This window comes from Diabrotica virgifera, chromosome 7 (genome assembly GCF_917563875.1).
Source record: "Diabrotica virgifera virgifera chromosome 7, PGI_DIABVI_V3a".
Taxonomy (NCBI): domain Eukaryota; kingdom Metazoa; phylum Arthropoda; class Insecta; order Coleoptera; family Chrysomelidae; genus Diabrotica; species Diabrotica virgifera.
In genome coordinates, this window is record NC_065449.1 from 251,067,367 (window position 1) to 251,093,753 (window position 26,387).

The window sequence follows — 26,387 nt, forward strand, 5'->3', positions numbered from 1 at the left end:
GTTTGAACTACAATTTTGAAAAATCCTAGAGGGTGCTGTGAAGATACAATGTTTATGCAAATTTTTTAACAAAAAATACAAATCCCATTATTTAAAATGGCATCAATGAAATTCCTTAATTATTATAAACAAATTAGCTGTGAATTAAAAAAAAACACATGGCTAACTTTGTCCCTAATGAAACCAGGCTAAATTTTTTTATTTGAGAATTTGTGTTAAAATACTAGCTTTTCGAATATACAGTGCGGTGGAATAAGTGTTGCCCCCCCTATTAACTTGCTTATTTTAAGAATATAAGCAAAACGCTCGGACAGGTCGATTTTTAAACTAATCATAGTATATTATAGCATCAACGTTTCGAACTTTACGCGATCCGTCTTCAGGTGACAGGCATAACTTTAATCTTTTTAAATGGGAAAGTACATCATGTGACACCTCATTTAAAAGCTCTTAAAATACTGATTTCAAAAATGTATAATACTTTAATCCTGTTTGAGAGCGTAGGCGCAAAATTTCGGTCGAATTCTTTCTAAATGCAATCATTTTTTTCGAATCCTGAAAAAACTAATAAATATTTTTGAAAAATTTAAACGCAGAATGAAATATTACAGTATTATCGATCGTCCAAAGTCCCTGAGAACTCCTATAATGTTTATTTTAATAAGTCACAGTGGTGAGAAAAAGGGAAAATTTAGTGTGATTATTAATTTCAAATATATTATTCAAAAGAAACTTTTTGTTTATTCTAAGGGACTGTCAGCCCTCGGTATTAATCTAATCTTTGATTCTGCGTTTAAATTTTTCAAAAATACTTATTAGTTTTCTCAGAATTCGAAAAAAATAAATGCGTTTAAAAAGAGTTCGGCCGAAATTTTGCACCTACGCTCTCAAACAGGATTAAAGTGTTATACATTTTTGAAATCAGTATTTTAAGAGCTTTTAAATGAGGTGTCACATGATGTACTTTCCCATTTAAAAAAATCAAAGTTATGCCTGTCGTCTGAAGAGGGATCGCGTAAAGTTCGAAACGTTGATGCTATAATATACTATGGTTAGTTTAAAAATCGACCTGTCCGAGCGTTTTGCTTATATTCTTAAAATAAACAAGTTAATAGGGGGGGGGCAACACTTATTCCACCGCACTGTATAGATTGTTCCTACGGACAATATTTATAAAGTTATTCTAAATGTTTATAAACTACAAAATTTCAAAAATTTGGCATTAGTATTTTTGATTATATTGATTAATTTTGTTATCTTTTTTTAATACATTTTGATACTATCACCCTTCTACTTTCATTTGGCATACTCAAAATTGCTCTATCTTCATTATTTTCTGTCTTATGTTATTGCAAAATAAAGGTCTCTGGGATAAACAAATAGAATAACTCTTAAACTAATTAATGGATCGATCTCAAATTTTAAAGGTTTGTTAAGTACCCCAATACACAACTTTGGCTGAATCACTAAAGTTCTAAGGTAGGTAGTTTTAGTAATAGTTAAACAAATAACGATTTTCACTTATTTTGCAGTTTGCGTAGCAACAAATTCACTTTTTAACTTTAAAAATCGGCATTTTAAAGGGTTTTCAATGTTCTAAAAAATTGAATTTTCTAATTTTATGTCAACTATTTAGCTTTTAAATGGGGTACCTACAAAAAATCGAAAAAATCGCGATTTTTATACTATGTTGGAGAACTGTATTCTCCACCCAAAATAAACTCTATTTCACCAACAACAAATTTCCGCGCCGCCTCTGTAACAACCATAAAATAATTCCATTACGCAGTGCCTGAATCTTCCAAGAATGTTACTCTCCGCCTTCTTTTTACCCAAAGCACCCCCAACGGAAAGTTTTGTTAACGGGATGCAAGGGTGCAACAGGCAGTCAACTATCGACACTTCTTAAGAACGCACTTTTTCATTACGCTTTTTCGAAGAGTATTCTTCACGCGGCAATTAGCAAAAAGCCGGTACATGAAGTGTAAAATTATGTGTGGTGGCGTCTTTCACGTATAGTTGTAACTCAATTGTTCACATGTAAAATTCTATTTCTTGCCCTTTTTCAAATTCATTACAGTCATAGCAAAATAGAAAGTGTTTTATTTACATAAACAATTCAACAGGCCAGAATTACAGTATCTTACGGTTCATTAAAAGTTCTCCTCTTAGCTATCGAAGGCTTAGCGACACATTGAAATTACTGCAAGTGCAAAACGCTGGAAAGAGACATTGGAACTACTCCAAACTCTCCATGGAGGAATGTTGAACACCGGCGTCCCTCCATACTAAATTGTTAATAATTAAAAAACGGACGCGAACTCTAGGCAGGAAACAGGTAGGTTTTCTTCCTATAGGTCTACAATAACTAAAAAAGTAGTCAGCTGGATCTTTGAGTGTCCCGAGAAAATCCTTATTACCCTGGACTAGATGTAGACTTCCAACGAATACTTTCATATCTCCCTACCCAGTCCACTTTGTATCCAGTTTATATATAAACGTAGTAAATCGTCGGTCGATCTTGTATGAGGACATCCTTTATTTTAAAGGTTTTCTCTGATTCTCTATTTAACAATTATGTTAGGTAATCCACCTATTATCTTGAAATGTGCTGTCCAATTCTAATTTATTGTTTTTATTTTTTCCACAGTATTTTGTACTCTGGTTCTTCTTAGATCTGGTATCCTAAGTTTAGGGTTTCTGCACCATACTTTATAACTTCCAAGGCACATTGATTGCACGAATCTACGTGTAGTTTTTCTAGTATTTTCTAGACGTTATCTATCTAGAATATCTATTTCTAAGTCTATTAGTGCTTTTAGTAGTCTGTCTCCTCCTACTTTTATAGCTTTGATTTCTATTTTGTCTTGACCAATTGTTTCGCTGTTCTTCAATTCTGGGGATGTATTTCTTATCTTCCAGTTTAACTTCGAGAATGTTCTCTGATCCTTGATTAATGCCAATGGGGTACTGTAATGTATCTATCTTTTTGATGTGTTTCATAATTCTTTGTAAAAAAATTCCACTAATCACAAGAATTTTTTTTCTATTGGTTACTGTTTGTCCCCTTGTGTTTTTTATTTGACAGATGACATTTCCATCATGAGACATTTTCCTAAGAATTCTGTTTTTCTGTTTTATGATGTTTTTTTTTGTTCCGATATCTATTTAATGTCAATGAGGAGCTTAATTGAAGCATCAATTACAGTTAGTACATCCTCAAATCTAGTTAGGAGTCTTAGATTATGTTAGAAAACAAGGACAGAAACAATGAAAAAACTTTTAATCAGTTCTTTTAATAAGGAATAAAAATACAAAAAAAAACAAATTAGTAATCACATGTAGAATTTCCTAAAACACATCCATATCGTATCACATTTTTAAAATACTTCAGTGATTTCTTTGGTGTTCTTGTTCGATCTGGGCTAGAGAAATCTACGTGATACAGTCCAAAACGTTCCCTAAAATTTGAAATTTTAATTTAATATAAATATGGAGACAAATAGTTTTTATAGATATTATGTATACAAAACAACAAGAATTAGGTAATTAATTGTAATTTTGAAGTATATAGAAAAGTATATTTTTTACATCTGTCAAATAATAGTAGGTATATTTATTGTTGGCACTAGCCGAAGGCAAATCCCGCAAATCAAGCGAGGGAGAAATATGTAATTTTTTCACGTATTGTACACTGTACTTTTTCTATGTATGCGTTGTTGACAAGAGTTCAAACTTCAAATTTAAATAATTTAGGTGCTTTTTATTTATACTATATGCCTAAATTGAACTAATATTAATTATATTCACGCTTGGAAAGTTGACCAAAATATTTGTGTTTGTATTGTGCATGTTATATCATAGAAACAGCGTTCATAATACGTTTTCCTACCGCGACTATCATTCCGTCACACAGTAGTTCCAAATGCTGAAAACGTTCGTTAATTGGTTATTGCAAAACAGCCTGCGAAAAGTCCAAAATGGCCGTTTTTTACAATTGCATTATTTATTGTACAAATCATTTTTTTATATTTTTTAAAGATTTAAAATGAAGATCTTTCAATTCCAAACATAAAAAAGTTGTAAAACCAGATTAACGAATTTGTTGCTTAGATATTATAAATTGTTTATCCCAAGAGGTCAAATGTCGAAGGCTATAACTTTTTGAAAAAAAAATCGTAGAGAGTTGGTGAAACATCCAATCTCCTTCTAAAGAGTTATATTTTCATATTCTGATGTAAATAAATGCGTAAAACATTTTAAACATCTAATTTTTGGGTTTGAAAATAAGGGGGCAAATTTCATTATAAACATTTAGAGCTGAAGCGGCCCTGTACATCCTATGAGTTTTTAACTTACAGATTATTGTTGCTGAAGACGAAACGCAGATTTATAAGAAAATAAAAAAATTCTACGACCAACTTAAGCCGAGATAATTTTTGGGTTTGAAAATAAGGGGGCAATTTCGTTATAAACATTTAGAGCTGAAGTGGCCCTGTACATCCTATGAGTTTCTAACTTACAGATTAAAGTTGCTGAAGACGAAACTGAAGATTTATAAAAAAATAAAAATTTTCTACAACCAACTGAAGCCGAGATAATTGTTTTTTTTTTCTTAAATCGTAGTGCCTTTATTTATAACAATTAAGAAATTATTTTACAGTCATTGACTAAAGAAGGACTTATGTTATCTTAAAATAAAAATTGTTTTAAAATATAATTACATTTAATTATTAAAAATTATTTTTAAAATCGGTGCTATTGCGAGCGGCCGAATTTTGCAAATCGCCCGGCTCGCTTCAAATCCGCGTGCTCGGAAAATTTTTACGTAACTTGTATTCAATTTTGACAGAAAACAATTTAATAATATTACCATTATAATATACAGTCTGTTTAACACTGTATTTGTTTTTCTTGATAAACTTTTATATGTGAAATCTCATTTCTGAAGAAATAATATTACAAAAATGATACATATACATGAAATATATAACTATATTTTTAATTTTCTCATTGGTATATAAATATAATAATAATTTTCTCATTGTAGTGACTATCCGTTTTGGATGTTCGCCAACGGATAGTCGCTACAAGAAGAAAAGTTTTATATTGTATAATAAGAAGTAACATTATTATTATTATATTTATATAACAATGAAAAAATTAAAAATATAGTTATATATTTCATATATTATTATATGTATCATTTTTGTAATATTATTTCTTCAGAAATGAGATTTCACATATAAAAGTTTATCAAGAAAAACAAATACAGTGGTAACAGACTGTATATTATAATGGTAATATTATTAAATTGTTTTCTGTCAAAATTTAATACAAGTTACGTAAAAATTTTCCGAGCGCGATTTAAAGCCAGCCGGGCGATTTGCAAAATTCGGCCGTTCGCAAAAGCACCGATTTTAAAAATAATTTTTAATAATTAAATGTAATTATATGTTATAATAATTTTTATTTTAACATAATATAAGTCTTTCTTTAGTCAATGACTGTAAAATAATTTCTTAATTGTTATAAATAAATGCACTACAATTTAAGAAAAAAAAATTATCAAAATAAACAAAATTATCTCGGCTTCAGTTGGTTGTAGAAAATTTTTATTTTTTTATAAATCTTCGTTTCGTCTTCAGCAACTTTAATCTGTAAGTTAGAAACTCAAAGGATGTACAGGGCCGCTTCAGCTCTAAATGTTTATAACGAAATTAGCCCCCTTATTTTCAAACCCAAAAATAGAGGTTTAAAAATGATTTACGCATTTATTTACACCAGAATATGAAAATATAACTCTTTAGAAGGAGATTGGATGTTTCACCAACTCTCTACGATTTTTTTTCAAAAAGTTATAGCCTTCGACATTTGATCTCTTGGGATAAACAATTTATAATATCTAAGCAACAAATTCGTTAATCTGGCTTTACAACTTTTTTTATGTTTGGAATTGAAAGATCTTCATTTTAAAGCTTTAAAAAATATAAAAAAATGATTTGTACAATAAATAATGCAATTGTAAAAAACGGCCATTTTGGACCTTTCGCAGGCTGTTTTGCAATAACCAATAAACAAAATTAAACTTACCATAGCTCAAATTGTAGGTTTTTTAATTTACTTCAACTTTCTATTAAAAAGTTTTTCTCTAAAATCAATATCCTAAGCTGCAAAATTAAAAATCTTTAAAAATTGCAAATTTAACAAATGAAAATCGCAATATAAAAAAAGCGCACAATATTTTTGGTTACATTTTAGTAGAAGTTATTCCTGGCATCGTCCTTTAACACACCTGATAGGTTTCAAAAATTCCTGAATTATATCCTGAAATCGACCTATTTTTCACCCACAACCTGGGGTATAAGGCTTTTATAAAACACGTCTATTTTTTATAGAGCTGTAGGTTGAGTGTACATAACCTCAAAAAAATTTTAAATTTTTTTTTGGAAAAAAGTATATAACTTTTTTTTGGGGATAGCTGCAGATCTAATTTTTTCTTAGTCTTGTGTATTTTATCAAACACTATATTTCTAATTTTTTTCAGATTTTTCTGTAACGCTGGTCACCTTCAAAAATCCAAAAAACTGTTTTTAAGGGGATTTTGGGGGTTTGAACGTGTTTTTCTGATTTTTAAATATTCTAAAGGACTCAGTTACTTCAAGTTACATGTAACCTATAAAAACAAAATTGATTTGAAATATTATGAAGTCTATAAAATAGGGAAAATCAACCAAAAAAACAGTTTTTCGGATTTTTGAAGGTGGGGAGCCTTACGGAAAAATCTGAAAAAAGTTAAAAATATAGTGTTTGATAAAACACACAAGATTAAGAAAAAATTAGACATGCAGCTATTCCTCAAAAAAAGTTATACGCTTTTTTGAAAAAAAAAAAATATTTCTTTTAATTTTTTGAGGTTATGTACACTCTACCTATGGGTCTATAAAAAATAGGCATGTTTTATAAAAGCCTCAGCTATGCGTGTGAATTTTTTGAAGTTTTAAAATTGATTGCATCCCTCCAAAAAAAATAAAAACGAAAAATGAAGTTTTTGATGGAGGGGGCAGGGGGAAGGGGGTGGTGGTTTAAAATTACGCTGAATCCTATGTGTTAATCACATAGAACTTAAAAAAATAAAAGAAATTTAATTCTGTTAGTAAGGGAGGGTAACTTTTAATTTATTTATCCCGTCCATAAGTGGAAAGTTTGATGCGCCACTGTCGACGCATGTGCCACTGAAAAGTGACGGCACAGTGTTCAAACGTTTTGTTTTAGATTCTACTATTTAAGTTATAGGGTCCTATCGTGCCTAAAATGATTAAGAAATTTCACCTATAGCGGCTCTTAGTCTATAAGTAAACCGACCGAATCCATTCTTATTCATAACTCCGGGACAAGTGAGCAATGTACGACCTTATTTTGGTCGGCAGTGAAAGTCAAAAAGAACACCCACTATATTGAAAATGCTGTATAATGTTTTGTAGTTCATCAATGTTATTGCTTGATAACAATAAATGCATAAACAATAAAAAATTTGTTAATGAATAAACAATAAAACTACGTATACTTGAAATAATCAAAAATTCGTAAAAATACAATAAAAAAGTACATAATTCTGCATAATTCTGCGATTAATATTTATTAATATCAAAATAAACAATCAGAAGATACAGAATCGGATTGTTTTAGCTGCCTTTAACTGTCTATGCATTGTTACCAGATGTTTGAATTGAAAAATGTAAAATGACGCATATTACATCATTCTGGCGATTGATGCATATGTATGGACGGTTTTACCTTAATAATGCTTTTAAATATTGTACTTCAAAAAAAATATATTGGTAATCGGCAATTTCAAAAGTCCATAAAATTTCAAAACATATGCGTGTAAAATAAAATTTTCGGATTTCTTTCGGCCATATTGGATCCACGATTTCGTTTTTCAAAAAAAATATAGAAGATAGTTATTGTTTTATGTTCAATACTTACGTATATCCACTTAACCATTCAAAATTGTCCATCAAACTCCACGCTGTGAATCCGAACACATTGACTCCATCATCCATCGCATCTAACATAGCGCTCAAGTGTTGCTAAAAAAGAATTCTACATAAAAACACTCTCACTTACTGGAGTTACTGAATTACCTGGTAATAGTCAACCCTCATATTATCTTCTAGAGAAGTACCATTGTCTGATATACCGTTTTCTGTTATAAGTATTGGTATATCGCCATATGTGTGCTTGATCCAGTTCAGTACTTTTCTGAAGCCCCAAGGAACCACCTGTATTTGGAATACGTATTATATTAATGTATTGGTTCTTTTAATTTACAGAAATAGAGACAAACACTGGGATCTGAAGATAGTGTAGCTCGATCATTTTAATATTATAAGGAAAGAAAACGATGAACTGGAACAACAAATGATTGCAACTAAAGACATGATTTGTATTAAAGTAAATGATTGCGGTGGATACTGTAAGAAAGCTTTAGACAAAGTTGTACAATAAGGGTATAAACCCTTACATTATAATATACAGTGATCAGCTCACTAATAACCGCCAAAATAACGCAAAAGATGGAAAACATAATACATTGCGAAACAAAATGAGATGCAACTAGTGGAGGTGGAAATTATCGTTATAAACCTATACATAATTAACATTACATTACATAGTTTCCCACCTTTCGAATTTTGTGACAGGAGTATTTTATAAAATTCTGCTGTCACTGTGACAGGGGCCATACTCCTCTGATACGTCTAAACGTGGGAAATTATGTAATGCAATGTTAATTTATACGTGGTATGTATATTTAAATCAAAACGAAACCGTAGATTTTCTATTTTTAATAATGCCATACTCTGTATTAGAGTACAAAGACTCGATTCATACAGGTTCTCTGAACCGCAAATTGGAATATTTTCCTAGCGGTGCCTTGGGTTAAACAGAGAACTTGAATCGAGTCGACATTCATTTCACTTATTCCCCGTTAGAGGGCGTTCTAACCATACTGCGGTATAAATAGTTTTATTTTATACCGAGAAACTACGGACGTGTTGGTGTAAATTTGTCTGCTGCAGATCCTCCTTGACAACGGGTAGACCTAGAAATAGTACTATCAGCGGATGACAGGAGAAAAATTTAAATCAAAAGGAAACCGTAGATTTTCTATTTTTAAATCAAAACGAGACCGTAGATTTTGTATTTTTGTTAATTTATACGTTTATAACGATAATTTCCTCCTCCACTAGTTTCATCTCTTTTTATTTCGCAATGTATTATGTTTTCCATCTCTTGCGTTATTTTCCATCACTGTATATTATCGTAAAATGTATATAATGATTTAATCATATGGTTGTTGTAAGTAGGTCGCTTGAAAGGTGTTGCTTTGCTGAGTACAAACAACGCGAAGGCTAGTAATATGTGTTTGTATATACGACCTTGCAGTAGAAAGCATTTCTCACGTATATCTTAAATACAAAGTTCGATATGAAGAAAGCATATAAAAGACGAGGATATTTTAAGAAGGGGATTATTATAATTATTATTCAAACTGGAACATGAAGTAAAAACCACTTCTATGTAAAAGGTATATTTACTAAAAATTTTTAGAATCCCAATGGATTCAATAAAATGAGTTCATCAGAACGTTTTCAAACCTATCGGTCCATCATCAGTGATTTGAATACTTGCAAAATAGCCCCAGAACCAAACAATGGTTGTGATTATAAAAAAATCTACATTATGTTGAAATAAATTTAAAATGGCTAAACGCCGATGTTCAAGGATTAAACCTCTGGGAACATGGTGAAACTCTACCCGAGGACCCAATCAACCATCTTCGGTCAACGAAGACTACTAAGTTAGTTAGACTTAGTAGTCATCGTTGACCGAAGATGGTTGATTGGGTCCTCGGGTAGAGTTTCACCATGTTCCCAGAGGTTTAATCCTTGAACATCGGCGTTTAGCCATTTTAAATTTATTTCAACATAATGTAGATTTATTTATAATCACAACCATTGTTTGGTTCTGGGGCTATTTTGCAAGTATTCAAATCACTGATGATGGACCGATAGGTTTGAAAACGTTCTGATGAACTCATTTTATTGAATCCATTGGGATTCTAAAAATTTTTAGTAAATATACCTTTTACATAGAAGTGGTTTTTACTTCATGTTCCAGTTTGTTTAACTATAAGGTATACAGCCAATCCAGGGAACTACCCCTTTTTAGGATAATTATTATTGTTCTAGATGGGTATCTGAACGGCATAACCTAAAGTGACACCTTAGTAAGCCCTACGATCATGTACGAATGTACGTGTATATTCAAAATAAAAGATAGTGTAGAATCAATGTTTTTTTCTGAGTTCGAGAGTTTTCCGTTTCCGTTCCTCAAACACGATAAAGTGTAGCTTAATTCATTCAAAAATTGATAACCATAGGAAAAATAATCAAATGGGGTTTTGATAACAAACTTACCCTTAACCATGATGAGGCCGATTTAGGCCATTCCTCTTTTTGGTACATATCAACCTCCACATCCGCGTTATAAGACACAACGTCTAGTCGTTTATCAACAGCATCTAGTACCATTGCTGCGCTATAATAGTTCTGACCCAAATAGTCGAGAGTACCTTTCAAATACTCGATTTCGTCTTGAGTGAATTCTGGAAGACGTGATTGACTGAAGCCTTGATATGCGCTTCTTTCTGCGATTACTTTCTTCATCACTTTTGGATAATCGCCTAAGGTTAAAGGTCTGACATACCATCCGTGCTGAAACGTATAATATATTGTTAATTAACTACACGATAATTAATATTTGGGATAATAAAAAATATCCCAGGTTTATGAAAATATTAAACGTAGAGAGTCACGATGAAATTAGATCCAGGATAGAGCAGACCAAAGCCGCCTTTAGAAGGATGTCCAAAGTATTATGTAACAGAAACCTAAAATTGGCATTAAGGATCCGCCTACATTTTTGCTACGTGTTCTCGGTCTTACTTTATGGTGTTGAGTTTTGGACTGTGAATAAAATCGATCTAAATCGCCTTGAGACTTTCGAAATGTGGTGCTATAAAAGAATTTTAAAAGCTTCTTGGGCGGAAAAGATGCCAAACTCCACAATACTAGAACGTCTCAGCAAGAATGTCTCCTTTTTTGTGTAATAAAACTGTTCCGTTGGTGGTTAACGGAAACAATTAACTTAAATTAAAATAAGTGTAAGAACAACGAACAGTATTATATTTAAATGAAGTAAAAGTCAGACTTACTCTCAATCTTTATTATAACTTCCGACGACCGGTTTCGCTCTTTAAAATTTGTAGAGCATCTTCAGGTCAAAGGTAACAAGTTACAAAATGATTCAGGTACAAGGAGCTACTAACTCAGTATTCATTATCATGATGTTTCTATTAAAGTTATGTTAACGGGATATGGTGGAATAGATGGAGGATGCAGCAAAGGTAAACAAATTTATGGGATTTAGGAATTCTTGAGGGTGATGAGATAGTTGGTGTAAGTCAACCAACAAATCTGTGCTTGTTATTATGTTTGTGTAGTTATATACAATTTTAATGTGTGTTGATTTTAAAGATTTTATTTCTATATATTAAACGATTTTATTTTAATTTTATTTATATTTATATATATTAAAAGAATTCTATTTATTAGTAAATGTATGATTGACAACGTATGGATCAAAAATGTGGCGAGTATTTATTGTGTATGTTATAACTGGATGTGCAGTTGTAAACTGAATAGTTAAGGTCAGTACTTGATCTTTGACGAGTATTGTTCGTATAGGATTATTGTTCGAATAAGAGTTGGTAGATCGGAAAGCTTAAAATTGTAGTTAAAATACTATATTAGCAGTCATATAATAAATAGCAATAAAAGTAAAAGTGAATGTGAATTAAATCAACAATGTAGGTAAATGAAACAACATTATAAATTAAAGGGTGGAGAATTGGAATAGATAGAACAAAGGAATTAAAATATAATACGAAATAATTGGTTGTGAATTGAAACTATGTTTTAAGTGATGTAAGCTATGGATAAATATTAATAATCTATTGAACCAGATAAAGGAAATTAGTAGTAAATTATATTTTTAAATATAAATATAAATAAAATTAAAATAAAATCGTTTAATACATAGAAATAAAATCTTTAAAATCAACACACATTAAAATTGTATATATGTCATTCACTAATTTGAACTACACAAACATAATAACAAGCACAGATTTGTTGGTTGACTTACACCAACTATCTCATCACCCTCAAGAATTCCTAAATCCCATAAATTTGTTTACCTTTGCTGCATCCTCCATCTATTCCACCATATCCCGTTAACATAACTTTAATAGAAACATCATGATAATGAATACTGAGTTAGTAGCTCCTTGTACCCGAATTATTTTGTAACTTGTTACCTTTGACCTGAATATGCTCTACAAATTTTAAAGAGCGAAACCGGTCGTCAGAAGTTATAATAAAGATTGAGAGTAAGTCTGACTTTTACTTCATTTAAAATGAACTCTCACATGCAACCCATTTAAGTATTACATTTATTTATTTTGAGTAAACAAGCGTGCTTCGTTTATATCTCGTAAGGGTTTGTTATTTTAGCGAAGGTGTAACAGCGCTGCGTGCCCGCTGTGTCGATAAATCTGGCGTTTTAAAAGCTGAGAACCTTTCTGTAGTTTTTAAGAAGTTGACATAAAGAGGCTGGCCCTTTTTAATATCTGGTACCGTAATCTATGAATTTGCGTTTCCCATGCATAAACTGAACAGGCCATCAACATATGGTTTTGCATTTAGCAGCGAAACACGTGTGAATTTTAAATGACCCATATTATTTTCGTTTAGAAAAGAAAGTTAATATTTAAAATTAGCAATTAAAAAATAGTAAAATAATTGAAACGTGTCGTTATAAAACAATGACTGCATTGTTCCATTGAGACGGGGCACTCGGTGAAAAGTTTGGCCGAAGCATGAACAATTTTATTTCCACCTTGCTTGATTGCCTGTATACACTACTACACTTCGTGTGGTGTTATTTCTGGAAATAATTCCAATCCCTGGTTGGTGTTAAAAGGATTCGACAACCTTCTTCACCTATTAGCTCTTTGGTATTTTGGTTTAGTTTCTAAAGTGTTCTACTTACAGAAAATTGTTGTACTCGTTCTGCAGCTTCCAGATCTTCAGTACTGTTTGTGTTTGGCTCAAACCAAGCTGTATCTACACAAATTCCAACCTTTCCTAAAATTAAAATATTATAAAATAGATGTACAGCTGGTTCCTAAAAAAAATGATACGACTCTTAGTAAGATTTGATCATTTTGAGTAGTGTATGATTGGTCTGACATTATAATATTATATTTATTATGACAGACAAATAATAAAATAAACAAACAAACAGCCATTTTTTGAGGTTGAACCAGGTTGAACAGAATAAGTTATCTGACAAATTTTAAGATTTGGCAGTGAAAGTGACAGCAATGTTCTACAAAATACGCTTTAAGAGTCGTATAAGTTTTTTTTGGAACCAGCTGTACATATTAGACCAGTGCAGATAGCTCTAAAATGGACCAAAAAAATAAAAAATTAATAGCAGGATGAGACCAATTCCAAATGAAAGTACACATATTAGATAACATGTGGAACATTTTTCACCAAATCTGGATGAGGGGAACATGGGTTGGGGGAGCGTTTTTAGGGGTGAAAACGGTTAATTACGATTTGCGGCAAAACGGCACATCCTATCGAAAAAAGTTAAATCGCAAAGTTGTAGGCAATAAAAAGATCTACAACTTTTGTAAATAAATATTTTTCACATAACCTCAAAATATCCGAGAAAATTGGAAAATTCGATGTTTTTGATTTTATTTTTTTTTCTCACTGAAAAAAAAAATTTTTTTCACCAAATATGGTGGAAACTTACCTCTTTCTGTCCCAAACACGCTGTAATTTTTCTGTATAAAAATATTTTTTTAAACTCTTGTTTTTTATGTTTAAGGGAACATGTAAGCATTTTTTCAATTGAAAAATCTCCCGAAATTTTTTTAGCTTTTTTAAAGAAGTTGGCATTTTTTTTGTTTATTGAAACCTCTATTTTCTCGTGGTGTAAAAAAATATATACGTTACTCTGGAAAATTTTGTCACAAAAGGCAAAAATTGGAAATTTATTTTCAACCTCTCACCATTTTCAGATTCTCAGACGTAATATAAGTTGCATAGCGAGCAGGAACCAACGAACCTCTGTTAAAAATTTACTACACTAATGCCGTTGTCTGTGATTTTTAATTTTGTGAATAAATTATAGTTAAAAAAAAAAATAAAAAACACGCTTTTAAAGCACTAAAAATTTAAAAATAAAATATTACTAGCTTTAATTTTAAAAGTTATTTTTAAATTTTTAGTGCTTTCAAAGCGTGTTTTTTATTTTTTTTAAACTATATTTTTTTTTAAAGTCAGCCTATTTACCTATAAGCTACATTTTTTTTTAAACTTTTTTCTCATGAACCAAATTAAAAGTCGCAACAACTTTTTTAACGAAAAAGTTTATTTAATACAAAAGAAAGTAATTATTATAATTTTAATGGCCGATTTTTCATCAATTAATTAAGTTTTTGCTTCTTTGATGGCATTTCTTCATCACATTCGGTAATGCTTACAGATTCTGCAGTTTTCTCTGTGCAGCTTTCCGCAGCTATGCAACTTACATTACGTCTGAGAATCTGAAAATGGTGAGGGGTTGAAAATAAATTTCCAATTTTTGCCTTTTGTGACAAAATTTTCCACAGTAACGTATATATTTTTTTACACCATCAGAAAATAGAGGTTTCAATAAAAAAAAAATGCCAACTTCTTTAAAAAAGCTAAAAAAATTTCGGGAGATTTTTCAATTGCTTACATTTTCCCTAACATAAAAAACAAGAGTTTTAAAAAATATTTTTATACAAAAAAATTACAACGTGTTTGGGACAGAAAGAGGTAAGTTTCCACCATATTTGGTAAAAAGCAATGGTTTTTCAGTGAGAAAAAAAAAATAAAATCAAAAACATCGAATTTTCCAATTTTCTCGGATATTTTGAGGTTATGTGAAAAATGCTTATTTACAAAAGTTGTAGATCTTCTTATAGCCTACAATTTTGCGATTTAACTTTTTTCGATAGGATGTGCCGTTTTGCCGCAAATCGTAATTAACCGTTTTCACCCCTAAAAGCGCTCCCCCAACCCATGTTCCCCTCATCCAGATTTGGTGAAAAATGTTTCACATGTTATCTAATATGTGTACTTTCATTTGGAATTGGTCTTATCCTGCTATTAATTTTTTATTGTTTTTTTGCTATTTGCACTGGTCTATATACGGTGTGTCAACTTAAAAAGCTACCACCTTTCATAATTTGGTCCCTATAGAAAATCTAAAAATATGCAAAAACAAATCAAATTTTTTATTTTTGACTAGCTGACCCGGCGAACTTCGTACCACCTTAGAGCTGAATAATGTTTAAAAATTAAATAACTAAAAATTAACAGAAAGCCAAAAAATACTCAAAAATATTGTGTATACTTTTTTCTGATAAGCAATAATTTTTTGGTGGTGTGTACGTAAATAATGTTAGTTAGGTTGTTCGTACTAACTAAGACACCTTCCCGGGTTTGTGCACAACAACTTTGCTTAAGAGCATCACGTAATCAAATGCATTGTTTGCGAGTCTATAAGGTACATACAGACAAACATTCATATTTATTTATATAGATGGGGACATTTTGGAGACCAGTTTTTAACTAAATTACATTAACCCTCTAGCGGGGCGGACACAATTCAAAAAGTACTGAAAATAAATATGTAAGTGGTATTTTTTAAAAGGTAGTTGAAGTACCTTTAAAATGAGAAATCACTTAACCCCTCTTTCCATTAAAGACTTTGGGGCTTGTGTTCGTCCCCGCTAGAGGGTTGATGTAATTTAGTTAAAAACTGGTGCACAAAATGTGTTCTCATAAATAAATTTGTTGGCTGTTGGTAAGTAATGATACAGTACATATCTCTGTGTTAGGGTTTTATATTTTTATATTAGCATGATCTACTTACTTGATCCAGCTTAAATATAAAGGCAAACGATAATACAGTGATAGTTCTATCTTACCCTTTTGTGAACTACGAAACTGCTCGTCATACAAATGCCACGCTTTAGCGTGAGCCTTAAGAAGATTATGGGCACAAAGGTATTCCCCAATACCAGGTGAATCAACGAGAGGTGCCTTTTGTTTGGTACCGTAACCTTGGTTACATGTTTGTCTTGGTTCATTGAATGTCAACCAGTATGCAACATCATCCCCGAAATTTTCAAATACCACCCTGGCGTAATCTAAAAATCTGTCAACTATTAGCTCGTTGGTCCATCCACCCAAATTTTCCAATGGTTGGGGTGTATCCCAATGGAATATAGTTACCAAAGGCTCGATGTTGTTGGCTCTCAGCTCCTTGATGAGGTTTTTGTAATAAGCAATTCCAAGGGGGTTGACTTTGTTGTTAAAACCTGAAAAATTAAACATTTTAATAAATATGTCCAAGAAACTTCGATAACACTTTGAACATATCGGCAAGAAGACAATTTTATCAATTTTGAAACCCTAATTTTCTTAAAAAATTAGAAAAGTAAAGAAAAAATAAAGCAAAAAAACAAAAGACAAATTAATTCTTTGAAAAAGAAACTAGAAATAAGATATGAAAAAATATATAAAAAGCGACAAAAATCAATAAAAAAAACAAAGACAGCATGTTACATTAACACAAACCCTGATAATTATTGATCTGTAAGTACAAAGATAGTCTGATGAAGTGGCTTTACCATGGCCAAAAAAAATACAATAAAATAGAAGTGTTGTATCTCATACTTACGTATCCTGGAGATCAAATTTTCATCTTTGATTTAAAATATTACACTATAGTGGCTCACCTGTGGGTAATATCCTGGACCAGGATAACGAAAATCTGTAATGGGCGACTCCCAAATGTTTAAGCATAGCCACATCTTCTTTATATTTGTGATAAGAGTCGCAAGCTACATCTCCGGTTGAGTTATCGACAATTGGTGATGGCACTCTGTGAGCAACTTCGTCCCAAATATTTTCTCCTTTACCATCTTCGTTCCATGCACCTTCTACTTGGTAAGAGGCAGTTGCCGTACCAAACATAAAATCTTTTGGGAATTTGGATACATTGATTGTTGTCGCGAAACTAGAATCATAGGTACGATTTTTTGTAGAACATAATATAGAAAACTATAAAAATAAATAAAATGGTTTCATGACAACTTACATCATTTTGTGAGATTGTGAAATTACGGTAGGCAGCAAAATCAACAGTACTGAAATTCGTATGCTCCGTATGTGTCAGGCGCAAAAACGTACTGAGTGGTTTTCGAACGCCGTAATTGGGACCGTGCAAGTTCGGAAAAATGCTATGTATTCAGTACTTTGCTCTACGGTGTTGAGTCATGGACTCTTAAACAGAGGAATATTAAAAATCTTGAAGGCTTTGAGATGCGGTGCTACCGCCGTATACTAAGAATACGTTGGATGGATAAAATTACAAATGAAGAAGTAATACGCAGAATAAATAACGAGCTAGGAGTTCTATTGAATATAAAACAGAGAAAACTTGAATACTTAGGCCACCTGATGAGGGGATAAAAGTACACATTCCTACAAAATATAATGCAAGGAAAAATCCAAGGACGAAGAAATCCAGGCCGTAGAAGAATGTCCTGGATGAGAAATTTGAGAGAGTGGTTTGGCTGTACCACTAACGAATTGTTCAAAACAGCAGTAAATAAAATTAGAATCGCCCTAATGATATCCAATCTCTGATAGGAGAGGCATTCAAAGAAAAAGAAGAAGAAGTTCGGAAAAGCGACACCTGGTTTCATAGCTCGGTAACTTTTTCGCACTTTTAATTATATTGCAAATCATATTGGTCCTGGTTGCTGGATAATTGTCAAGGCCGTAGCCCAAAAAAATTATAGGAAGAAAAAGTAAGATTTAGGTTATGTTATTAAAAGGTAAACAATTGTATGTAGTAAATAAAATTAGTTATTAAAATGCAGTACTGCAAGCAAAATACAATTAAGCAAATATACTTTTATATAATAATTGCATATCATATCAATATGGTGAGCAACATATAATTTTTTTCTTCAATGACAGTAGGTGTGAAATATACGTCAATTTGACAATTTCAATTGACAATCTGAATTATTTAAGTTCGTTTCTCGTATCCCCTCACAAGTACTTGCACACTGCGAATAACGTATGTGAATGTCGTGATGTTAGGTGCTTCAGAATGGTTCTCAGTTTTGCAGAAAAAATTTTTATGGTGGAGTACTATTTTTGGTCATACGGAAAAGGTCACGAAAACGGTCCAAGCTTAAAATCAACAATGGTTTCAGCAGCACGGGGCAACCTGTCACACTGCCAGGGAGTCTCTTCGAATACTGCACGATCATTTTGGAAGTTATCACTCACCAGAACTAACGCCATCAGATGCGTACATATGGGGCATGCTGAAGGAGTCAGACAGATAGACCGTCTGCCATTTCGAAATTGCGGACTAGAATTAAAGATGTTTTCGTGCCGGAGGCAGTGACGGATCTATACATTTGCCGTGGGAGAGGAAATTTGCCTTAGGGGTGAACTTCTAATGAAAAACCAACCAAAAGACATAAAAAAGATAAACTCAGATTACATAAAAGACATAAATAATAATGTATAGGCTTTAAATTCCCTTAATTTTCCTAACTAACGTGATTATTTGGATTAATTTGTCTTTCAGTTGTTTCGGTTTTATGCCAGCTAATACCCTTTTATGTTTGAACAATTTTCTTTCTTTAATTTTGGACCTCATTAGGGGGACAAATTTACTCATTTTCCCTCTTTGCAGATCCGCCACTGGCCAGAGGGTACCTTTAATAGCTGTTTTATCGGAAACGTACGTTGTCGTGAATAATGTTTGCAAGACAAATCATGTGTACTATACTAAATTTACAATCAATATGCAGTAGAAATAAACAAACCAAGACACGTTAAATACTACTAGGAAGTTACCTGACTACACAACAAACATGAGTTCTCCGTATATCATAAACCTACCCATACTGACACAACTATACACAATTCATCATCCCATCCTACACAACACAAACTAGCCTACCATTGCATGATACATAGACTGACAGAAATTCCCATGTCAAAAAATAACTTCGAAATAGAACTGAACATCATTAAACAAATAGCAGTAAACAATGGCTATAACGAACAAACAATAAAATTTTAAAACAAAAGCTCCATAAGAAAACCCTGAAATTAGTCTATCCACCACCACAGAAAGAACCCAGTACCTTGTGCTCTATCACATATACTGGCAAGATAACAACAAAAATAGCCAGATACATAAAAAGAAAGGAATAACACCAGCTTTCAGAACTAACAACAACTTAAGCAAATATATTAAGAACAATAAGAGCCGAAAGAGAAAACAACTACAGAGTGGTGTCTACAGACTAACTTGTGGTGACTGTCTGAAAACTTACATCGATCAAACTGGCAGAACCTTTGACAAACGGATAGCAGAACACAAAAGGGCTTTCAACAATAGAAAAGCAGACATACAGTACATACGCACTTCACCTTCTAGATCATAATCATTCTTTTAATGAAGAGTTTCAAATTCTGCATATTCAAAATAAAGGGCTTAAGCTATCTTTATTAGAATCTATGGAAATTAGTAAATTAAAAAATACAGATATAATTCTGAATGACCAACTCGAGACAAACAGCTCCCCACTCCTCAACCTCTTCAGTTAAAGACTTTAAAAAGGCAAACCCATAGTAAACTAAATCACTTGAGAAAGGCACTCTGCCGAAACAGCTGTAGTCACATAGTTATAATAAATTTTGTGGAAGTATAGAAAACAAACGTTTTCAGTGTTTTATTTTTAGCCACTAGGAGCCCTTACAAATCATAATTTACAATGTATATACATTGTAAATCCCAAATTATCATTTCCAAAATTTATACATTGTAAATTATGATTCGGAAGTGCTCCTAGTAGCTTTTAACGTGTATTGGTTTGTTTATTTCTACAGCATCTTGATTGTAAATTTAGTATAGATATATAAATAATCATACGCATTTCAATATTAAGTTCATGTTTATTTTCCGCATACTGTACAACATTCGCCTTTCCCTGACTACGTTTTCGTAGAATCTTGAATGGCAAATTATGCAAAAATACAAAAATTCCTCTGGGCCCTGGGCAAGTCATTTTATAAGACTGGATAATAACAGAACACCTAGTCCAATGGTCTGCAAAGTGCGGCTCCAGAGCCGCATGTGGATCTGTGGCTCCTTAAGTGCGGCTCTGGCACAAATATCCATGAAAACCGCAATCATATTTTCGTTAAAAAAACTTAGTTGGAAAAAATTACATCTTATTTTGATAAATTAGCTTTTACAAACTTTTAGCATTTTTGTCAAAAATCCTCTTAATGCTATACCTTGTTGAAATTTTCTGCTTTTGAATTCGACATTGTTAACTTTGAAATAATACAATAGCTGGATTTAAGAGGTTTGATACTCGTCTTTTCAAACGTCTTTTTGTTGAATTGAAAATATTGGAGAAGAAAAATCTGATCTTAGTTCATAACACAGGTGGCCTGCTTTAAATGACAGAAGAATGAGGACATGATCATTTTCAAAACTGGGAATGATATTCCTGATTCTTACGATCAGCTGAAAAAGCTCGCATTTGCTGTTCTTTCTCCTACATATCAACATTTAAAAAAAATTGAATTTTGCGCCAAAAATTTTGCAAAAAATACCCTGTTGTAGGAAATAAAAACCCTACAAAACGAAAGAAAAAAAATTTCAACGAGGATTGGAATGAAAGATATCACCAAAAAAGGAAAAAAAACATGTTTTAATTTTTTGGGAGTTATCAGTGGCGTCTAAAAATTGTTTCGGTTAAATACTTTTTGATGTAGAACATTGTATTTTTATTTTTGGAAAATCGTTGGGGACGATTTTTCACTATCTTAACCGGCTGGGCCCTTTAGTTGTATTTAGTGGACTACTTATTTAGTGTAATAAAAGTTTAATAAACAAGATGTGGATCCCATTTTTTTTTTAATTTGTTGTAATGTTTTTATTTTTTTATTTTTTTTATTTTTCATATTTGGCTCTTTGGCATAAGTTTGCCGACCACTGACTAGTCTACCGCTATGGGGACAAACATAGTGAAAGCGGTTTCCGCTTGCGCGGGAGAATCTGAGCTATTGTCGCGCGCAGGAATGGTAACACAGTTAAGACGGGTAAAAGCGAGAGAAATCGTTCAAATTTGTCAGTTGCGTCTATAACTTATAGCAAAATTTCGTCTTGTGATGAGCGGGTCCGCGCGGATTGAGCGTAAGCGGAAACCGCTTCCACTGTGTCCGTGTACGCTGGTGGAGACACATTGGTCAGTAGGAAGATCAAGGAAGAGGTAAATACTTTAAAAAAATCAAAATCAATGGGAAAATCCCAGTAGCTGGCTGTATACCATAATTAAAAAATCATACAGAAGTAAAAAACTTCATTTGTACAATGGTATAAAAAGTTTATTAAAAACTATTAAAAGTCATCCAAAAGGATTCGCAAAACGTTTTCAATCTAGGTCACATCATCTTCAGTGCCTAGAACGAAGTATTTCCACGTTAGAATGAATGCAAAAAGTTAAAATTGTGACTAGTTAAAGAAAACACCAGTATTACCACAGTATTACCACATTTTTTCTTCAACTAGTCACAATTTTAACCTTTTGCATTCATTCTAACGTGGAAATACTTCGTTCTAGGCACTGAAGATGATATGATCTAGATTGAAAACGTTTTGCGAATCCTTTTGGATGACTTTTAATAGTTTTTAATAAACTTTTTTTATACGAGTATACCATTGTACAAACGAAGTTTTTTTTACTTCTGTATGCTTTTTTAGGTAAATACTTAGTATTTTTTGAAAGCAATATGTGACGGTCAAAAAGAAATAGCTTCTAGGTCTGGTAGAAGCCTTCTCGCCTTCTCGATACAAATAGTATATATCAAATTGATTTGAACTTACCTAGTTGACAACACAATGCATAGAAGCCACACTTCTTTACTGATCATTGTGGCAGCGAAAAATATTAAACAGTAACGAAAATATTCCTTAATAATATACATTATTAAACAATATTAAACAGTAACCTTAGTGATACCTATGTAAATCGTGATGTCAATTATCCGAATGTTTATAACACTTATTAAGATAGGGGAACTTTATTTTTATAGGATATGGATTTCTGTACAGGGTGAGGCAGATAACTGGCCTATTAGAAATATCTCGAGAACTAAAGGCAACAGAATCATGAAAATTGGCATACAGAGGTTTTGAAGGATGATCTATTAAATGAAAATATTTTCATCTCTTTGCAACTTCCGGTTATACCGGAAGTTGCTTATAACTTCATTTTTTTAAATGGGACACCCTGTATATTTTTACATTTTTGGATTCTCTTCGATGTCTTCTTTCTTAAAATATGAGGATTTGTAATGTTATACAGGGTATTTTAAAAGATAATTACGTTTTTTTATTAATTTCGTAGCAATATTCACACCCTGTAGAATTGTAGTAGTTTGACAACTAAAATTCTACTTACGTTCAAATGATTTTTAATATAGTCTTCTATTGTTAAGAATCATTAGTATAGCTAAATTTTTAATTTTAGTATACAGGGTTGGTCGAAACTCGGAATGAGTATTTTTTGAGTTTTCTTAAATGAAACACCCTATATTTTAGTATTGTAATGAAATAATATTTTATGGTACTTTTTTATTTCTTAAGCATTCCTTATACCTAACTGCTTTAATTTGTGCTTAATTGTTAATCGCCCCAACAATCTTAACTACGTAGGTATTTTGATAGCTAAACCATTATTGGTAATTTTAAGGATCAGTCTGGATTAATATATATTTATTTCTGAAAAATTATTTGAAGAGATGAAAATATTTTCATTTAATAGATCATCCCTCAAAACCCCTTTATTCCAATTTTCATGATTCTGTTACCTTTAGTTCTCGAGATATTTCTAATAGGCCAGTTATCTGCCTCACCCTATATACAAGGTGGGCAAAAAAAAAAGAATAAAAATCGACCTGTTTCGGCATTTCCTTAAAATCTAATAACTACTGCCAAATATCGAGGTGAACTCTTTTCTTTGGCCCACCCTGTATATTTTGTCTTTTTTCGAATTGCTAATACGTGGTTTCTCCATATTCCTTTACACTTCTTTCTTCAATCTCTTTTGTTAACTTTGGGGATGTCCTCTGAGCCTTAGTTAATTTCCACTGTTCCTCCAGGATTTCCACAGTTTTCATTGTATTCCTTCACTCGACCGTTCTGACCAGCTCTTTCTGTTTTGCCAGTTTCCTTCCTGCACATTTCTTCTTTCCATTGCTTCGTCCACTTCATCTCTGAAAAATCTTCTGGGTCTGCCTATCTTCCTTCTTCCCATCGGTTTCAATCTGTTTGGAGCCACTTTAAGATACACCATAATTCTGAATTTCTCCTTCCTCCTATGTGCTGCTCTACCTCTCTGCATGTTTTTCCCATCTTCATTTTTTTCTTTTGCCACTTTTCTTTTTATCGTAGGGGAGCAAAGTATGCTAAATTTGCAGTTACTCAAGCGTTATGAGGAACTATTGGGTTGTGAAGATTAGGTCCTAAAACCAAAAAAAGAGGTATATCTGCAGGGTACCAGGTTTCTCCCCATATGATAATCTGATGTGCTCGAGTAACTGCAAAAATCCCCGCTTGGGTTCCCCTACCATTACTTCATTATCTGTTGCCCTGTATAGTTCCAAGTCATCATAGTTTTTGTTTTCAGGTATTTTATATTGAGTTCTTTCTTCTCTTTTAAGCATTTCAGTGTGTCTTCGTTTAATTTTGGTGGGTATATTTTTGGTTCTGTTTTTCTAGGGCTGCTAGTACTGTGGTGTATGAATGTTTTTCACTTGTTTCATACAATTTTTTGTAAGAATTTTCCACTAATGTCAAGAATTTTTTCTATATTTGTTACTGTTTGCCCTCATGTGTTTGTTACTGGGCAGATCCCAGTCCTTTCTATGGTGGGACATTTTGTCTAAGGACTTTTATTCTAAAAAAAGAAAATATTCGTTTCGTTTTGATTCAATTCGAGTCTCTTGCCATCCTCTGACACCTGATGTTTCGGAATCTATTCCTTGTCAAAGAGGCTTTGAAAGTAGACTGAATTGGATCATAACGAAACGAAGAAGAAGTGCAAATATTAAACACCGGAGTACGGTTAGACTGTCATCTAACGGCCTCTATTACTTGATTTGTGGTCGAAATTATTTTTCACTCATTTCATCGTTCCCCGTTAGAGGACAGTCTAACCATACTCCGGTGCAAATATTTTATTATTTGCACTTCTTCGTTTCGTTATGGTCCAATTCAGTCTACTTGCAAAGCCTCTTTGACAAGGAATAGATTCCGAAACATTATTGGAGTGTTCTCCTAGCGGCGCCGCTTGGTACTGTGTACCTCGGTTAACAGATTACTTGATTCGTGGTCAAAATTATTTTTCACTCATTTGACTTTTATTCTCTTTTATTACTTTTCACAGGTATGTCTATTTAGTTACATTACTATTAATTACAATTTGTACATCCTTAAAATCTAGAAATCGCTTCAAATTTTTTTTGGCTGCTTCATAGTATGGTTTTTAGAGCGGAAATATCCATTCAGGAGTCTTAGCTTCTTTAGATTGTTGGGAAACAAGAACAACAACAATAAAAAAATACTAAATCTGATTTTTTAATAACATAAAAAACAAAAAAATTAATTATCACAGGTAGAATTTCCTAAAACACATCTGTATTGTATCACATTTTTAAAATATTCCACTGATTTCTTTGGTGTTCTTGTTCGATTTGGGCTTTCAAAATCTACGTGGTACATCCCGAAATGTTCCCTAAAATTTGCAATTTGAATTTATGAGAACAAATAATTTTTGTAGATATGTAAAAAACTAGGTGAAATGCCAAGTAGAAAATGAAGAAAAAAAAACGAAATTTTAACATGATATATGTTTATTGCAAGACGAATCCACAAGGAACCTTTACAAGGAAACTTGACCAGAAATTACGAGAATTCTTTTTCAGAAACGTTAAAGAAACGTACGAGCACGTAAAACACAATATAAAAGACTAGGCCTCAGAAGCTTTGGGAGAACTCGAGAAAAAATACCGAACACAAAGTAAAAATAAACGGACAAACCAAAAAATATAAAATATTAAACCAAAGCAATTTCCTTGATGAAAAATATGAACACTCAATCTCTATAAGTCATATAGAATTTACAGAGAAAAATAGAGAAGTAAAACGAAGACGAACAAAAGAAAAAAATGAAGAAGGAGAAGGCACAAATTGAACACTATATTGGAGGAACGATCTGAATCCGGGGAACTATTGAAATCATTAATGAATCAGAACTAACGAGAAAGTCCAAATACATACGATATGATCGAGTGATGAGGTGGATGAGGTTCATGGAAAAACGCTTAGAGACGAAGAATGGCAGGATAGAAAAGACTGATTTAGATTATTCTTTATAATTGTTCTTTAGGAGCCGTGTCTGTATTCAGACGTTGGCCGTCATCATGTTTACAATTTCCTAAAACCTCTATCGGCTGCTGCGCAAAATAATTCTTCTACTGTGCAGCTACACCATTGTCTAATATTACGCAGCCATGAAAGTTTCTTTCGACCAATCCATCACTTTCCCTCCACTTTCCCCACACCTTGTATTATAAGGCGAAGCAGATGGTATTTAGGTCCTCGAACTATATGGTCGAAGTATTCTGTTTTTCTCATCTTTCTGATGCTTATGAGCAGACGTTCTGAATTCATCATTTGAAGAACATCTTCATTGGAAGTGTGCGAAAGCCGCGATATCTTTATGATTCGTCGATAGCACCACAATTCAAATGCTTCTATTTTGTTTAGCATTGTGGTTTTTAACGTGCATATCTCACAACCATACAATAAGATAGACCATACATAACATTTTAGGACCTTCTTTCGAATATTCATCGACAGGTTTCTGTTACATAAAACTGGTTTCCAGATCATAAAAGCCTTCCGTGATATTTCGATCCTAGTTATTATCTCTATATCAGAGTCACAATTTACATTTAACCAGCTGCCAAGGGACTTGAAAATGATTCACCCGTTTTACCTCCTGTCCATCAAGAGAAAGCTGACCCTGATCTATA

General features: G+C 32.3%; 3 protein-coding genes across 5 annotated transcripts in view; 1 reads left to right on the forward strand and 2 right to left on the reverse strand.

The window, feature by feature from the left end:
* The window catches only part of LOC126888405 (neurobeachin), a 2,163,879-nt gene that overhangs the window by 761,914 nt on the left and 1,375,578 nt on the right, over window positions 1–26,387 (forward strand). The gene's annotated exons all lie outside the window — the stretch shown is intronic.
* The window catches only part of LOC126888410 (myrosinase 1-like), a 69,244-nt gene that overhangs the window by 21,080 nt on the left and 21,777 nt on the right, over window positions 1–26,387 (reverse strand). The window contains exon 1 of one of the 3 annotated variants that reach the window (XM_050656655.1): window positions 22,174–22,236. The exons of 1 other annotated variant lie outside the window; for it this stretch is intronic. In XM_050656655.1, coding sequence (XP_050512612.1) covers window positions 22,174–22,220 — 47 coding nt within the window. In that variant the 5' untranslated portion in view covers window positions 22,221–22,236. Of the gene's footprint in view, window positions 1–22,173; window positions 22,237–24,907; window positions 25,085–26,387 lie in introns of those variants that run through there. One more of the 3 variants, XM_050656658.1, reaches the window with a different exon arrangement.
* The window catches only part of LOC126888413 (myrosinase 1-like), a 63,462-nt gene continuing 40,343 nt past the window's right edge, over window positions 3,269–26,387 (reverse strand). The window contains exons 4-8 of the mRNA XM_050656662.1: window positions 13,180–13,274; window positions 10,485–10,781; window positions 8,148–8,285; window positions 7,990–8,093; window positions 3,269–3,461 (exon numbers count right to left, since the gene is read on the reverse strand). Coding sequence (XP_050512619.1) covers window positions 3,329–3,461; window positions 7,990–8,093; window positions 8,148–8,285; window positions 10,485–10,781; window positions 13,180–13,274 — 767 coding nt within the window. The 3' untranslated portion in view covers window positions 3,269–3,328. The remainder of the gene's footprint in view (window positions 3,462–7,989; window positions 8,094–8,147; window positions 8,286–10,484; window positions 10,782–13,179; window positions 13,275–26,387) is intronic.